The sequence below is a fragment of the Cynocephalus volans genome, chromosome 5, assembly GCF_027409185.1.
Source record: "Cynocephalus volans isolate mCynVol1 chromosome 5, mCynVol1.pri, whole genome shotgun sequence".
NCBI classification, from domain to species: domain Eukaryota; kingdom Metazoa; phylum Chordata; class Mammalia; order Dermoptera; family Cynocephalidae; genus Cynocephalus; species Cynocephalus volans.
The window spans coordinates 37,870,299-37,886,078 of NC_084464.1; the positions used below are offsets into that span (position 1 = coordinate 37,870,299).

The 15,780-nt window shown below is 37.4% G+C and overlaps 2 protein-coding genes and 1 pseudogene across 3 annotated transcripts in view; 1 reads left to right on the top strand and 2 right to left on the bottom strand.

Moving 5' to 3' along the window:
• The window catches only part of LOC134377941 (histone H2B type 1-C/E/F/G/I), a 32,088-nt gene extending 16,575 nt beyond the window's left edge, over nt 1-15,513 (bottom strand). Inside the window, exons 1-2 of one of the 2 annotated variants that reach the window (XM_063096761.1) lie at nt 15,110-15,513; nt 6,867-6,946 (exon numbers count right to left, since the gene is read on the bottom strand). In XM_063096761.1, the coding sequence (XP_062952831.1) occupies nt 15,119-15,499 (381 nt within the window). In that variant the 5' untranslated portion in view covers nt 15,500-15,513 and the 3' untranslated portion in view covers nt 6,867-6,946; nt 15,110-15,118. Of the gene's footprint in view, nt 1-6,866; nt 6,947-15,109 lie in introns of those variants that run through there. The other variant, XM_063096762.1, reaches the window with a different exon arrangement.
• LOC134377921 (histone H3.1-like) overlaps nt 1-15,780 on the bottom strand; it is a 173,855-nt gene that overhangs the window by 74,787 nt on the left and 83,288 nt on the right. The window contains exon 2 of the mRNA XM_063096732.1: nt 10,461-10,479. Coding sequence (XP_062952802.1) covers nt 10,461-10,479 — 19 coding nt within the window. The remainder of the gene's footprint in view (nt 1-10,460; nt 10,480-15,780) is intronic.
• The window catches only part of LOC134377919 (uncharacterized), a 154,255-nt pseudogene that overhangs the window by 3,122 nt on the left and 135,353 nt on the right, over nt 1-15,780 (top strand).

The following is a 15,780-nucleotide window of genomic DNA, read 5'->3' on the forward strand; positions in this document are numbered from 1 at the left end:
CCGCCTCTCCGAGGAGGAGCATTTGTGTTTGTTTTACCCCCAAAAGTTGAAACCTACGAAACTCCTCTGTATAGAATCACGCAAATTTCATTGCTGGATGGTTCTTGGAGATTCACATTTCACATGCATTTTTGTCTTTCAGTGAAAAATGACCCTGCATACCAAAACGATTTGAGAAAGCCGTCGATTTGCAGCCAAATTCAAGGGGAAGAACAAAACTTCGTCTTTTCCTTGTAAATTTAAAAGTAATTTTCAGCAAGATACTGATCTCATCTCTTCTGAGTGGTCTTCCAAATGGGTGGCTTCCAATCGGTGGGGAAAATAAGTATTCATGCCCTAAATTTTATTAAAAATTATTTATATGTGTTACGGAAATAACACAGATCTCTTAGCTGTCTCATTGCAGAGTTCTATAAGATGCTTATAGAATTGCCTAAAAACTTAACGGTATGACCTTATTTAGGCAAATGCAGAGCTGGCAGGTTAGATCAGTTGCTTAGGCAAATGCAATTTAATAAACTGTAATCAACAAGGCACGCGGGCTGTCTGTGATTGAAGCCACTTCCCTGAAGTTCCTGAAGCTTTATAGAAGACACTCGAGTTTGTAGTAATAAGGATCTCAAACGTGATATTTGCTTGGCCAAAATCAGGCCACTCTCACGGTTGGTGTCCTCAACTTTATTTTGCCTCTGATTTCATTATTTCAATACCACCCTCCCTTCCCTCAGATAAAGAGACACAGTCTCCGCCTCCAATTAAGTGTAAAACATGAGGCAGGAAGCCTGGCCCGAAGAACTCAGTGGAAATGGCAGACCCAGATCTCTAGCAAGACTTGACTGACAGGTGTGGATGCAGAGCTGTGGGGAAAGGGTTGTTGGAACAATGTCCAGTATGCTACCCTCAGCTTCTACTGGAACTGGCCTTTTGCAAGAGGTCTGGAGATAAGAGTTTGTCCATGAAGTCCAGGCCTTTCTGGACGATGATGAGAGAGCAGTGCAGTGTGGCCAGAGCCTAGGGTCTCAGCAAAGGTAAACCCCATAAGGACCATTTCGTGAAGATCCCCAAATGCCGATGTGAGAAATTTGGGAGTTATTCTGCAGGCAGGCCAGGGAGTCACCAGAGGTTTATAAGAAGTTCGTGGTGGTGTTATTGTTGTAGTTGTCTAAGGCTTTGTCTAAGGGGACAGTGTGGGAAAGAAGAAACTCTACATTTAAGATATTTCTGGAAAAAAGAAGTAAAAAAGAAAAAGAGCAAAAATAAAAAAGAAAGAAAACAAACAAACAAACAAAATATGTCTGAAGTGAAAGCCAAAGGATGAGATTTGCAACTTGAGGTTGCAAAGTGAGGTAGAAAAGCCTCTTTTTCTCTCCATGTCTCATACACATACACACTCACACTCATACACATGTACAACACACACCTGAAACAAAAATTCAGAGCACAATAGTACCTTAACAATATACCACTCTAATATATTCTATTCTGGTCTATTTCATTTCTTTAAGTACACTGGTTGCAAGTCATGAGATTGATTTCACAACCTACTAAAGCACTGTGACCCTCAGTTTAGAAAATATTTCTAACAAAAACAAAAAAAGTTTAAAAAATAAAAAATAATATAAAATAAAATATTTCTCTTTAGAAAGATTACAGATGCATTTTTCAGAGCACACTTTGCTTTTACTGATGTTTGTTTCGCTGACCCTTGGTAATCCCTCAGTGTTTGTGCCATTAAACATTAGTGGTGTGAGGGCTGAGTTGTGGATCAGGTTATTTTGTTTTATTTTTGGTGGCTGGCCAGTATGGGGAACTGTGGATCAGGCTGACCCTTATATTTACAGGTTGACAGAATGTATCATTCCTTTGCTTTAAAGGTAACAAAGAACTGGAAAATTTAGAAAATTCTTAGATTCCATAATGTAGGACCCAGAAAAAGATCCATGATTCATATTTCGCATTAGATAGCTAAAAAGGTACCATAAAAACGAATAACAAACACACACACCCGCATACATATGTATCATGCTGACCCTGTGCCAGTTACTGTCCTAAATGTTTCCCTCAAAAATAAAAGTAGGAATTGATTTTATAGATGAAGAAACTGAGGCACAGGAAATTCTTGTGACTTGCCCAAGTTCTTAGAGCTAGTAAGCAGAACTGGGGTTTAAGTCCAGTTAAGCTTCAAAAAGCTCTGCTCCTCCTTCCTCACTCTTTGGACTCTCTTAGTGTTTTAGTCCGTTTTGTGTTTCTGTAACAGAAATACCTGAGACTGGGTAATTTATAAAGAAGAGAGGTTTATTTGGCTTACGATTCTGGGAGGGCTGCAGCTGACATGGGCCTCAGGCTGCTTCTGCTAATGGCGGAAACCGGCAGGGACAAGCAGATCACATGGTGAGAGGAAGAGAGAGAGAGAGAGAGAGAGGAGGTGCCAGGGTCCTATAAACAACCTGCTCTAGAGGGAACTAATAGAGGGAAATCTCTCTCATTAATCCCCCCATCCCCAAGGAGAGCATTAATCCATTCATGAGCGATCTGCCCCCATGACTCAATCATTGGAGATCAATTGGGGATCAAATTTCTACATGTTTTGGAGGGGACAACACATCCAAACTCCATCAGTCAGCTACAGATATTATCTGTGTTGTATAACTTTTTTTCCTTCATTTAGTATGTTGGGCCTGATGTTCATGTGATTACATTTTTTAATAATTCTAATAATACAGTTTTATTTTTAGAACTTCTCTTGTGGGAAATTCAGTCACGTGAACTTTCATTATTTGAAGTAATACTGAGACAAACATTTCCTTAGACAAACTGTGACTGGCATCTCTAACCTCTAAATAGTAAAGCAATGGAAGCAGTCACACAAAAAAATTTTTAATCTATTTACTTTAAAAAAAATTAATTCATAACTGGTAATATAAGAAGCGTACAGCCCATTATTAATATTAATTTTACATTCTAGCCTGTTATTTTTTTTTTTTTTAAATATGACCAGTAAGGGGATCTTAACCCTTGACTTGGTGTTATCAGCACCACGCTCTCCCGAGTGAGCCACGGGCCCGCTCTTAGCCTGTTATTTTTTAAAAACGTTTATTTGTAGATTTTTGTGGTGTTTAGTGAGGAAATTAGCAGGGTTTCATTTCCCAGCACTCCCTCCCTATTCACTTCTTGTATTCTCTTGACAGCAAAGATTCCAACCTACCTTTTAAAACTAGTACTCCCTTTTTATATGCTACTTCCTTTTTTAAAAAAAATTCACTTCTAGATAATTTTTTATTTTATTTATTTTTTTGGTGGCTGGCTGGTAATGGGATCCGAACCCATGACCTTGGTGTTACAAGGCTGTACTCTAACTAACTGAGCAACCAGCCAGCCCCCCAAGGTAATTTTTTAAAAATTAATTGACACGTAGTTTATTCCTTTTTTAAGAACTATTTTTGAACTTTAGATTTGGTTTGCAATTACCTTTACAGACATTATTTTACAAATTAACCTTAACTCTCTATTCAACTGATTTCTTCATTTTTGAATTATTTTATTTTGATTATTTTCTTGTTCAACTACTGAGTAACTAATTTGTTTGTTTTATATAAAGGGCATGTAGATAATTTCATTTTGTAAAAGTTGTTTCTAAAAGACTCCAAATGTCATCAAGTATTTATTGAATATCAAGTGCGGGCATGATGCTGTTCCAGGTCTGGATTACGTACAAATTTTTTTTAATAAAGAGAAAAAATACTACTTGGTGTATAAACTAAATCAGTTTCCATCTATTTTGGGAGATAAATTCTAAACACATGTAATGACAATCACTAGATGTTGAAATCAGTGTTCAAGACAATAATCTGCCCAGGATTTCAAGGCAGGAAAGTCACTTTGGGAGAGTGGCAAGGACAGCACCTTCTCTGTTGAGTTAGATGAACCTAAATGACTTGTTCGGCGGGTTTCTGCTGCTCCTTTGTAAACTGCACATCTTCAGGAGTCCTGGAAAATGTCTAAGAGGAAAAAGAAACTAGGCTCAGGGCCACCATTTAATTAGGAAGCACTGGAAATACTTGACCTGGATGAAAATTTATTTGCATAGCTGAATAACACCCCTGGAGGAACCATTGGGTAATCTCATTTCTGTTCTTCCTGACATTCTAACCTCTCTTATTAGCAATTTATATGTAAGCAAAGACTCTACCCACATCGTGATGTTTCTTAATTTGTGACTAACATGTATAATACTAACAACACAGACTGGTGTCCAAAACCTTTCTATGAACAGCTCATTGCTGAGTGAGTGACAAATAATTTTCCCAAGTTACATGGATGTTACTGAGCCAGTCTTTGAAAGCAAGGAGACACAGGCATTAGCATTTGGGGTGAATTTTCTGTTGCACTTTATTCCAGAATATGGGATAGAAAAAAACAGAAAGTCTTTCTTAAATTTCCTGATAACAAGGGGGTAAACTCAGATGACACATGCCTATTTCTCTTTGCCCTTATCCTTTCTTCCTGCCTAGAACATAGATAAGACCTCTAGAGGTGCTGCAGATAACCATGAGATTAAAAGTTACATGGAAGATAGTTAACACAAGATGATAGAAGGAACCTGCATACTCGGGCAGCCTAGGCAGCTCCTGAAAGGCCTGAAAACCACCTTAGCCTTTTTGCTAATTGAAAAAAACAAATTTCTTTCTGGTTAACTCATTGAAATAGGTTTCTGTGAAATGTGGACCAATGCTTCTGTAATTGAAATGCAAATATTGGTTGAGTGAATGGTAGCACTCCATAAGCATGTTAACTTCATGAGGCTGAGAATTCTCCCATAACAGTGCTTGGTGCATAGGAGGGGCATCGCTGTGATTGCCCATTGAATGAATAGATAGATGTATCATGCATGGTCAATCTAATTTCCAGCTATATCTCTTATTTCTCCTTTTTTGGGGGAAATGTCTTACAGCATATATCCTTCCAGGTTATTTACCCATCTCAGGCATCACTCTAGGACCAATTTACAGTCTACCAGCAGTGTGTGGGTAGTTTTTTCACCACATGCAACCCCCTCCAAGACTATAAGGATATCATTAACCTTTATATCATTGTCATTTGGATAGAAAAAAATAGTTTTGTACATAATTTGTATTTTAGTTTTTTATGAGGTTCAATGTTTTTCATGGGTGAGTTGTCAGAGCATATTTATTGAGGATTGGGCATTTGTCTCCTGGTGAGAAGTCTTAGTCTAATGCTGGCTCTGGGGACATCTGGCTCTTGACTTTCTGAGGCTGCTGTCTGCATGTGGAATGGAGGAGCCCTGGCCTTGGAATAAGAAAAACTGTTAACTTCCCACCTCATCTGTTTCTGGCTTTTGTAATATTAGACAAGTTTGACTTTAAGTCTTAACTTTAAGTTTTATCTGTAAGTTACAGCAATGATACTGTCTTACTCTGCTTGGGCTGCCATAACGAAACACTAGGTGGTTTAAAGAAGAGAGATTTATTTTTTCACAATTCTGGAGGCTGAAGTCTGAGATTAGGATATAGCATGGTTGGGTTCTGGTGAGAGCCCTATCCTAGTTTCACTCTTACGACCTCATTTAACCTTAATTACCTCTTACAAGTCCTATATCTTCAAATACAGTCACATTGATGTTAAAGATTTCAACATATGAATTTTTAATTGTGGGGGGAGGAGGAGCGGACACAATTCAGTTCACAGCAGAAACTTTCTCAAAGAGTAGTTATTTATTTAGTTTGGGGCAGCTGGCTGGTCTGGGGATGTAGAGGAATCCAAACTTTGACCTTGAGCTTGCCATTACAAGATGGTGCTCTAACCAACTGAGCTACCCAGCCAGGCCCTTTAGTTTGCAGATTTATAAGAGATAATGTAGGTAGAATTAGTTTCAGTTACATGCAGCCAAATGCAGTTTATTATACCAGTATAGTCCTGGGCAGAGGGGGAACCTGATAAATATTATTTTTTTGGCCTTAACTTAAGATCTCACTATTTTTGCATAGGACCTTCTCATGGAACGATTGTAATCATGCCCAACATTTTCCAGCTCAGTTTATTTCTTATGGGGTTATGGCTAAAAATAACCCTTACTAAAATGAAGGAAATGCAATTTCAATATTTTTTTACATTTTTTTCTTTTTTATTTTGTTGTGCCTATCAGGTTGCCAATGCCTTAAAAAAAAATTAAGTGTAAATACGAGTGCAATAAAACAGGAATTTCCATATTATGTTGAGATTATAAATTGGCATGGCCCTCTGGATCACAATTTGGCAATGTATATCTAAAAAACTAAAAAATGTTTCAGGATTTCTATTTCTAGAAGTCTGTCCTAAGGAAGTAATTAGATACTTGAACCAAGATTTATGTACAAAGATGTGTAATCTGTATGATATATAATGCATAAAAATAAGACTCAATTGAAACAGTCAATAACAGAGAACTAATTACATTAAGTGGCAATACATCTGAAAATATTATACGTCCATAAAAATTGTTTCTAAGCATATTTAATTACCTAAAAAATTATGTATGTGTATATATAGCATGACACCTAAATCTGCCTTATATATGACTTATATTTATATGTATACCATATATATTAATATTCGTATATACATATATCTTACATACATATAAAAAGAATAGGACAGCCATCCACCAAAAAAAAAAGAATTAGTAGATTCTAAAAATTATTTTAATTTTTTTCTTTATATGTTTCCTTTTTCACAAATTTGTCTACAATGAACATTCAATATTTTTATACTCAGAAAAAAAAAGCTAATGTTTTTGTCAGATGCTTATTGGTCCTTCCTTGATTGTTAATAAAACCTCTGTTTATCTTCTTCTAGTATCACTTATTTTCATTGATTTATTTGTGAGATGAAACAGTGTCCAATAGTGATGAGTGGTGGAAAAGATACATCTAAAAGCTGTTGGCTCCTCCTGTAAAAAGAGAGAGATTGATTGATACACTTCTGTAATTCATCACATATCTAACATTCTGCTCAACTCTAAGAACAGCAGCAATAATGACTATGGCTGACATTCACTGGGTGTTCGCTTTGTGCCAGGCAGTGTTCTAAGCACTTTACAGACACCAATGCTTTCATTGTCCCAACAACCTTATGTCATAACTACTGTCCTTCTCCCTGCTTTACAGATGAGGAAATTAAAGTATGGAGAGGTTGTATTTCCCAGGTGAAACACCTCTTGGATGGTGAGTCTATGCAGGAAACTCACACCCTGTAGCACTTGAATCTGTATATGCTCTTAAATACAAAATGAATGTGTCCTGGAAGTTCCATTTTATCTAAGCCTCAAAGAGTAGGAATTTATCAGGTAAGAAAAAGAAGTTAGGGCTTTTTATAAAGGAGACACAGCAACAAAGGCCAGGCGGTGGAGATTGTTTAAGATGGGTCCATCAGCTTGGCTGTGAGCCCTGCAGAGCTGCCTGTGAGGGCTGTGGAAGGTCCTTGCATGACCACAGGTTGATGAGTTCAGGCTTGTTATTTCACATGGGGCAGGTGTAGTAGTTTCCAGAAGCCTCCCTTTTCTCAAGTGCTCATCTCTCTGGGCTACTGGTAGACGAAGTCATCCCCATGCCTCTCACCTTTGTCTTCCTTTGAAATAAGCAAAGTCAAATTAGATGTATATAATGGAAAAGCACCCAAATAAATGCTTAGTCTGTTTCTTGGGGTGTTATAAAATGCATATTTCACTTAGAACAATGCCTGGAACATGCTAAGTGCTACACCAGTGTTACCTACTATTATTTTAGTTATTTATTTTTGGTGGCTGGCTGGTACAGGGATCCAAACCCACAATCTTGGTGTTATATTCCACTATTATTATATTAAGTATTTGTATCAATGTTAATATAAATATTATCATTTCTACTACCAAGCCTGGTCCCCCTTTTCCTGCTCTACCTCTTCCCTGTCCCGAACACTTATCCCTTTCTCATATTCTATATAATTATTTATAATAACTATTTTTTGCTGTCTGTCTTCCCCAGCTGAAATGTAAGCTCCATGAGGGTACTTTGTCCAAGGAGACAGGCACCGAAGATGGCTCCTGAGCAGCTGGAGGAACAAGAGGCAGACAATGGTCCTTCAAGGTGGGAGGAGAAAGGGAAGAAGCCTCCCACTTAGATCATCCCAAGACTCTGTCCTCACTCCCTCTGGGCTAGATGTTGTCACTGGTTGAAAAGAAGCCATTGTGGGGCCTTCGCAAAGGGACAGAAAAGTAAGAAGAGAGAAAAGAGAAAGCAGAAGTAGGAGAGAACAAAGGGACACTGAACATGATGACTGACAGAATCGGCTTGCTCTTTTTATCCATCAAACCTTGTTTGCTTTTCTGCCTGGGAATCCAGCCAGTCTGCATTTCCCTGATTCCCTGGCAGGTAGATGGGGCTGACACTGAAATCTGGCCAAAAAAAGGTGGGCAGACATGATGCATGCCACTCCCAGACCTGAACTGTACAATCTCTCTCACAGAGACATTTTTCTTTTTTCCTCTGCCTGTTGGCCCCATGTTAAGGCTCCAGCAGAGATCTCTGAGACGCAAGGATGCCCAAGGTACAAGATGGTAGGAAACTTTGTCCCTGAAAGACTGAGGAGCAGAGCTCCAACCCCACACCATTATGGGACATTATATAATGGAGTAATAACCTTCCATTGTCTTTAGCCACTAGGTTTTGGGTGTCTTTTTAATACAACAGGAAGTATTACCTCATCTTGATGTGAAGTTTGCCTTTGGAAGCAAACTCAACATTGCCATCCATAGTAGCATGGACCCCCATCAGCCCATCATACATAGGCCTTAATCCCAGATCTGGTCTTCTATTCAGTGAGTAACAAATATTATCCCCCAGCAAACCTCAAGCACCTCAAAGCTTTTGACACACAAGTTGGTTCCATTGAGACCCTCGGATGTCAGGGTCTCACGCTCAGCATTCCATTCATTGGTTCATCATTGCAATTCCCCTATCCCTACGTAATCCTCATCTCCCTACTCCTTCTCTGTTGGGATTTTTTCTCCATGTCACTCATCTTGTAATAGTCCAAATATTTTACTCACTTATTATGTTTTTCTGTCTTACTCTACTAGAGTCCTACCTTTCTGTGGGAAAAATTTTGTGATTTTGTTCACTAATATGTGCATACATGTAGAACAGTGCTTGACACATAATAGGCATTCAAAAAATTTATTGAATGAATTGATAAATTCAATAATTTTTGTGCACCTACTATGTACCAGGCTCAGTGATAGCTCCTAGGGATACTGTAATGACCAAATCAGAGCTCAGAGCTAAGAGTTATGTAAATGATGAGGTCAAGGTTTACCCCAGGATTGCCTCCCCTAGGTAGATCTATCTCCTCATAGAATGAGGCAAGCCTCGTCATTTCTGTTCTTTCATCCCTTCTGAGCCAGCAACAGGGAGATCTAATAACAGGATATGAGCAACTATAGCATAGCAAGATAAAGCCAGACCTTTCTATTAATATTTATATTTAATCTACAAATTGATCATTGAATGATGTCTTTAATTTTTTTTTTTCCTCCTCAGAACTGAGGTGGGGGAGTAGTAAGAAAGTAGCTCATTCTCCAGATTTACTCCCTTTTACCTAATTTATAATGAACCTATAGTAACTGATTTTCAGAGCCCAAAGTATTTAGTCAGAGACTAAAATGTCTTGCAGGAAAAGTCACAGGCAGCTGTGTACTCTGCCCAATTTAATTTTCTGCTTAGTCATCCAGGATTTCAGAGGGTGAGGTTTGGAAAAGCTAACTAATTTTTAATGACTTTTAATTTAGGACTGCAGGGACTGTCTGGCAAAGTGCTGAAACTATACATCCTTCCAAATCTGGAAGATTCAAGATGAATGATAGTTATCATTCTTTATGTCCTTAGGAATATGCCTAGAGAGCTAATTAAATATTTCTGAAAAAAATGCATTTTCTCTTAACCTGCATATATTTTAAAGCAATTGAAATTGATTTATTAATATTGTGGTTCTTGAGGTGTGGGTTGAAGCACTGTTCCACATTTATAGTTTTTCAATTTGTAATAATTATGTATAACAGAATATTCAGTTACTCATCAAGTCTTTGAGCTAATCAACTTTTTCTTGGCAGCTGGTGGGTAAAGGGATCTGAATTGTTGACCTTGGTGTTACCAGCACCACCCAAGTGAGCTAACTGGCCAGCCCTAATCAACATTTTTTAAAATTGTAACTACTTTGTCCTTGTCATTGGAGTTCTTTTATGTTAGAAGATTATAAAGTTGAGATGGTTTGATGACACCAACTAGTATGAGAGATTTGACATAGTTCATTTTTATTGCAGGAGGTGGTTATATTTGATTTTATTTTTTCTAACTTAGAAATTGGACCAGACAATAGTCACTACAGTGATGGTTATGAAAGGATTAGGGCTTATTTATTTATTTTTTTGCATAGCAGTTGGGGCATTTTCTTCTGTGTTGCCTTTAATTTTAGCTATTGAAATTTCATTTAGTTGTTCCTTTGTCTCCATGAATCATTATCTCCTCTTCCCCCACCACCTCAATATTATTGAGCTGTCTAAAAGTTAGAAAACCCCTTCGTTTTCATACAAGTTAAAGTGTTGAACAACCCCTGGGCATATCTGCTGTAAGTTTATCTGTCAACTCTTAAGCCTTGAGCAAAGTGACATTCTCATACCTAAAGTATTAAGTGGACTGATTATTGCTTACAACACATTTTCAAATAATTTTATGTCAAGATTTTAATAAAGATTGAACATCAGACAAACCAGAATGAAATAAATTTAGTGTGAGAACAGCTGTTAAAAAGTCATGAGATTTCCCTTTATCAGAAAAAGGAGGTCTAAAAAAAGCTGGATTTAGATTGAAACAACATTTAAGAGTTATATGAGAAGCAGACTGAACAATAATTTTACAGGCAATATGTGAAAGATACCAAATATACATAATTATTTTAGTGCTCCTCCTTTCTTTAAGGTGTGGGAATTGTTGGTTACCCAATGCCTATCAAGAAAACCCAGAGCTAGTTTTTGGTATAAAAGGCATCTTAACAGTTTTATTATTTGAATTTACAGTTCAAATTTAATACAGGTAAAAAATAAAGCTGCCAGAGAAAACTGATTACTATATTATATGAACATAAATCACAGGTATTTAAAAACAAGGTTGCAGTCTTATTTTAGAGTGACAATATATATTAAAATGATTTACTACATTAACAAGCAGTAACAACTTCCTTAATAAATAAACAGACTAAACATAGCCACTATCTTGTATTCTTATTTCTGTCTCTCTGTAGCTATAGTACCTGGTAGAGTCAGAGTTGTTTGTGTTAATGACAGCCCTTAAACAAAGCAGACAATTGTTTTCCCTCTTAGGCACAAAGAAAATGGGAGGCGATCATTCAAAACCTGCCTGGTCTCTTCAGCCTGCACACATATATCACATGTCCCCCTTTTACAAATCTAAAGTGGCAAAAGCAAAAATGTCTACAGACACCCTCTAACCTGTTAATCATTCATCACTCAAAACTATAAAAATAGGAGACTTGCATAGAGCAAACTGGTTTTAGTGATTTGTATTTGCAGCCTCCAATTTAGAAATTGTCCAGGTATTTAAAGATTAGGCATTAATTTACTAAATTTGATATTCATCGAAGTTAGTTATCCCAGATTGTGAATTCAGTAAACTGACACATTTCTTACAATTGTAACTTCACAAAAATTAATTTCATTAAAATAACTATTAGATTAAATTTAATACATAATTTATAATTTTTAAATTATAAAGTATGTTAATTCATCTAATCGGTAAACCTAGAGGAAAATACTTAGTAAATGAAAATTAATTCGTTTTTCTATTTGTTTCTTTAGAAAATTAACCCTAGACTTGTGTAAACTAGAATATTATGCTAACATTATTTTTACATTACAGTAATAAAAAAAAGACATAATTTTAAAAGAGAAATTATTAGGCCACTGAATTTGTCCAAAAAGTAAACTTCATTAGAAATATTTTATGATTTTTTTTTTCCCCACAAATGTTGTCAGAATCAAAATGGAGTCACCAGTGTTAAAAACTTTGAAAAACGGAGTTACAGTGGGGGCCAAGTTTTTAATACATACAACTTGGAGGACACAATTCAAGCTTCAGTGAGTTTGAAGGGGGGACCAAAAAAAAAAAAGGAAAAAAAAAAAAAAACCCGAAAAATGGAGCTAGGGAAGGCCATGAAAGTAAGGTTCTCATTCATGAATGTGTGATAACAGAAACTACCCCAAAAGACTGCAAAAACTACAACCTTGCACAAAGGCCATTTCAGCCCTACTCAAAAAAACTTCTGCAAGGACATCTGCCCAGAAACTGCCTGTCCAACCTCAAACTGGTGCCATCCTTGTTATTGATTCTTATAGCCAAGGATAATTATCCCAAAACAATTATGTAATCCTCCTCATTTTTCCTTTGAAAACCCTTGTCTTCCTTTACCTCCCTGAACTTATGGCTTTTTTTTTTCTGATAACCTGTTAACTAAAACCACTAATTAAACTCACAGTTAAACTTTCTTTTTTTTCTCTGCATTACAACTTAGAGGTAGCACATTTAAAGCATAAAGAAAATTTTGATTTTTTACAAATTGGAGTTTTTATTTCAAATGTATGTATTTTTGTGAAAAGTTTATATAAACTAACTAAAATTTGTTTATATTATCATTTATTAATTTCCTACTGAAGTAGACAATTTGCTCAAAATTATTTACATTCACAAAACAAAATATTCTCAATTATTGTGCCAATTAGAGGAGCTAATTGTGCTAATGGAACAGAATTTAAGGTAGGTAAAAATAAAGCTACAGGTATCTACTGAGTATGTTGTTCAGTTAAAAAAGCAAAGGCATGTAACTAAGAGCAAAGGTCTGAGAGAGAGAACCACGGCTAAGAATATAGATAATTCTTTGATCCCCTTCTAAGTTTAGTAGGAAATTCTCGTTTCCAATGCCATATTTCTTATAATGAACCCAGTAAGCTTTTAGAAAATAAATCTTTGTTTTATATAGGTATTGAAAGCATGCTCTTTTTTTGGACTCAAAAGTACAATTTATAATGATGTTTCTTCTCTCTTTTCTCTAACCTTACTCAAAAAGCCCGAGGGACAATAATTTGGAATTACTGAATCAAACTTAAGAGGCTTCGGCATAGTAATTAAACAGGAGATTCGGTTTCCTTGGTTTTCTTCTTGTCCCAAGCCTCCTGTTAGGCCTAACGTTTTTTAATATTCAAAAGTTACCATAGGCAGACATTTTAAATTCATGTCATCTTTCACACAGGAATGCCATTTTTGCAGATATTGACAACTATATAGACTCGTGAGTAAACACACACACAAAAGAGACAGTTTTGGAAGGAAGAAAGAGGCATACAAACACAAAACATTAAATGTGGTGGATCCCATCAAAGGCCAGAAAGAAAAATAACCCTGTGTTCTCAAATGCAAAGAATATCATAATCCTCAAACAAACATAAACAACCCCAAAAGACTACTAAATGAACCAGATTTCCTGTCCTCATCACCAACTAATCACTTAATAGTGTGACCATAAAATTATAACTCAAATTTCTCTACAACTTCTACCCATAGGCACCCAATCAGTCAAGTGCAATCAGAATAAAAACCCAGAACAAGAAACAGACTTGGGCAAGAATAAAAGTTTAGCATGCAAGAACCAAGAGAAGGTGAACAGAAAATTCCAAGGACCCAGAGCTGGACAAGGTGTTTTCAGGTCACACATTTTGTTGCCTCCTAATGCACTCAGGTAAATAATGTGTTGGTGGAACCTCCAGAAATAAATGGTCAAGAAGTTAATGATTAGCCTACTGTTTACTTGAATCGAAGAGAGAACAATCAACAAAGCTATCTCACCTAACACGGACAAAACCAGAAATTATGTAAGAAAAAGGGGAGAAAGGGAGGGGGGCCGGGGACAGAACTCGCAATTGGCCTGGAAACAGTGAATCTTATTTGTTGTTGGTTAAGCTGAATACTTGGCAGTTAGGAGAGAGATCAGTCTGGACTGGACATCAGTCACTGAGCAGGCAACAGGACATAGCAAAAAAATCTAGTTGTGAAAGGATTCATAATTTTGGAGTTTGGCTGTGGAGTACGTGTGGTGAGCATCTGCCCATGTTCTGCATTTGCACTTCCACCTAAATTAGTTCACTTCTGCACCTTTTCTCATCAGAATCTCTAAGGTAACTCATCCAGGTCAGACAGCCAGTGATTGCAAAGCAGTGTTCAAATGGAGGACTGTCTGGCGTCAAAGCCAGATTTTAGTTTATTACACTCTTTCCAGATGTGAGACAACTGCAAACTTAAGATTACTAGGGTCCTAATGTTAAATAAACTTGACTCCTAAATCACATGGTATTTTATTTAAAATTGCATAATATTTTATCTTGACGCATTTTATTTCTTGCACCTTCCATGCTTTAAAGAAAGCCAACTTCACGTACTCAAATGTGTTCTAGATTCAAATGAAATAGACTGGTAGTGTTTCTAACTTTGATTTTACAATCTTTGCCTGGAACAAAGAGCAAGTGAAAAGTGCTTAAGCGATGGTGGAATTTCCCAGCCCATAAACCAGGCTACAATTATCTGGGAAATTGTTTCTTTAATGATGACAGTATGTGACAAATTCAATGGTTTTTCTTGCAGTTTTTCAACCCAGACCGCATATTACAAGCCTCCTACGAAGCTTTTAAAACACCAGATCCAATAGCGACAGCATGGATTTAACTGCGACTTAAAGAAAAACAGACCAAAATAAGTAAAAAAAATAAAAGCTTGGTTTAGGGTCTTCAGTTTGCAAATCAATCTCATAGGTAATGAGAATAAAATAAAATGTACAATCTAGTCCAATGTGTCCATTTATTCTGATTTTGTACTACACCTTGGGTCCTTTCAAATTAGAACACAAAGCAACCCCCATCCCCAACCCGCTAAATTTAACGTGTATGACCACAGCTCTTTTCGTGAGAATATGGGTGGCTCTTAAAAGAGCCTTTGGAATTAGATGTAAAAATGCTTACTTGACAAATTTACTTGGAGCTGGTGTACTTGGTGACGGCCTTGGTGCCCTCGGACACGGCGTGCTTGGCCAGCTCCCCGGGCAGCAGCAGGCGCACGGCCGTCTGGATCTCCCTGGAGGTGATGGTCGAGCGCTTGTTGTAATGCGCCAGCCGCGACGCCTCCCCCGCGATGCGCTCGAAGATGTCGTTCACGAAGGAGTTCATGATGCCCATGGCCTTGGACGAGATGCCGGTGTCGGGGTGGACCTGCTTCAGCACCTTGTACACGTACACGGAGTAGCTCTCCTTGCGGCTGCGCTTGCGCTTCTTGCCGTCCTTTTTCTGCGCCTTGGTCACCGCCTTCTTGGAGCCTTTCTTCGGGGCCGGAGCGGATTTCGCTGGTTCAGGCATTTTAAAAACCTCAGAACGCCAGAAATGCGATGAGACTAGGAAGCAGATTTCTGCTACTTATAGGGCTTTTATGCTAATGAGGGATGCAGAGCGAGTCTTAGTTAATTGGAAGACAAATAGCAGGGTTGTCACCCATGGGCAGAACTATGTAAATGAGGTATGGAAATATAGCTTTTCTATTGGCTACTTAACATAGTCTTGCTATTAGCCAATCAGAGAGACGGATTTTCTCCCCAGGAAATGCCTATAAAAGCAGCCGTGTTTTACATACCTTCCGACTT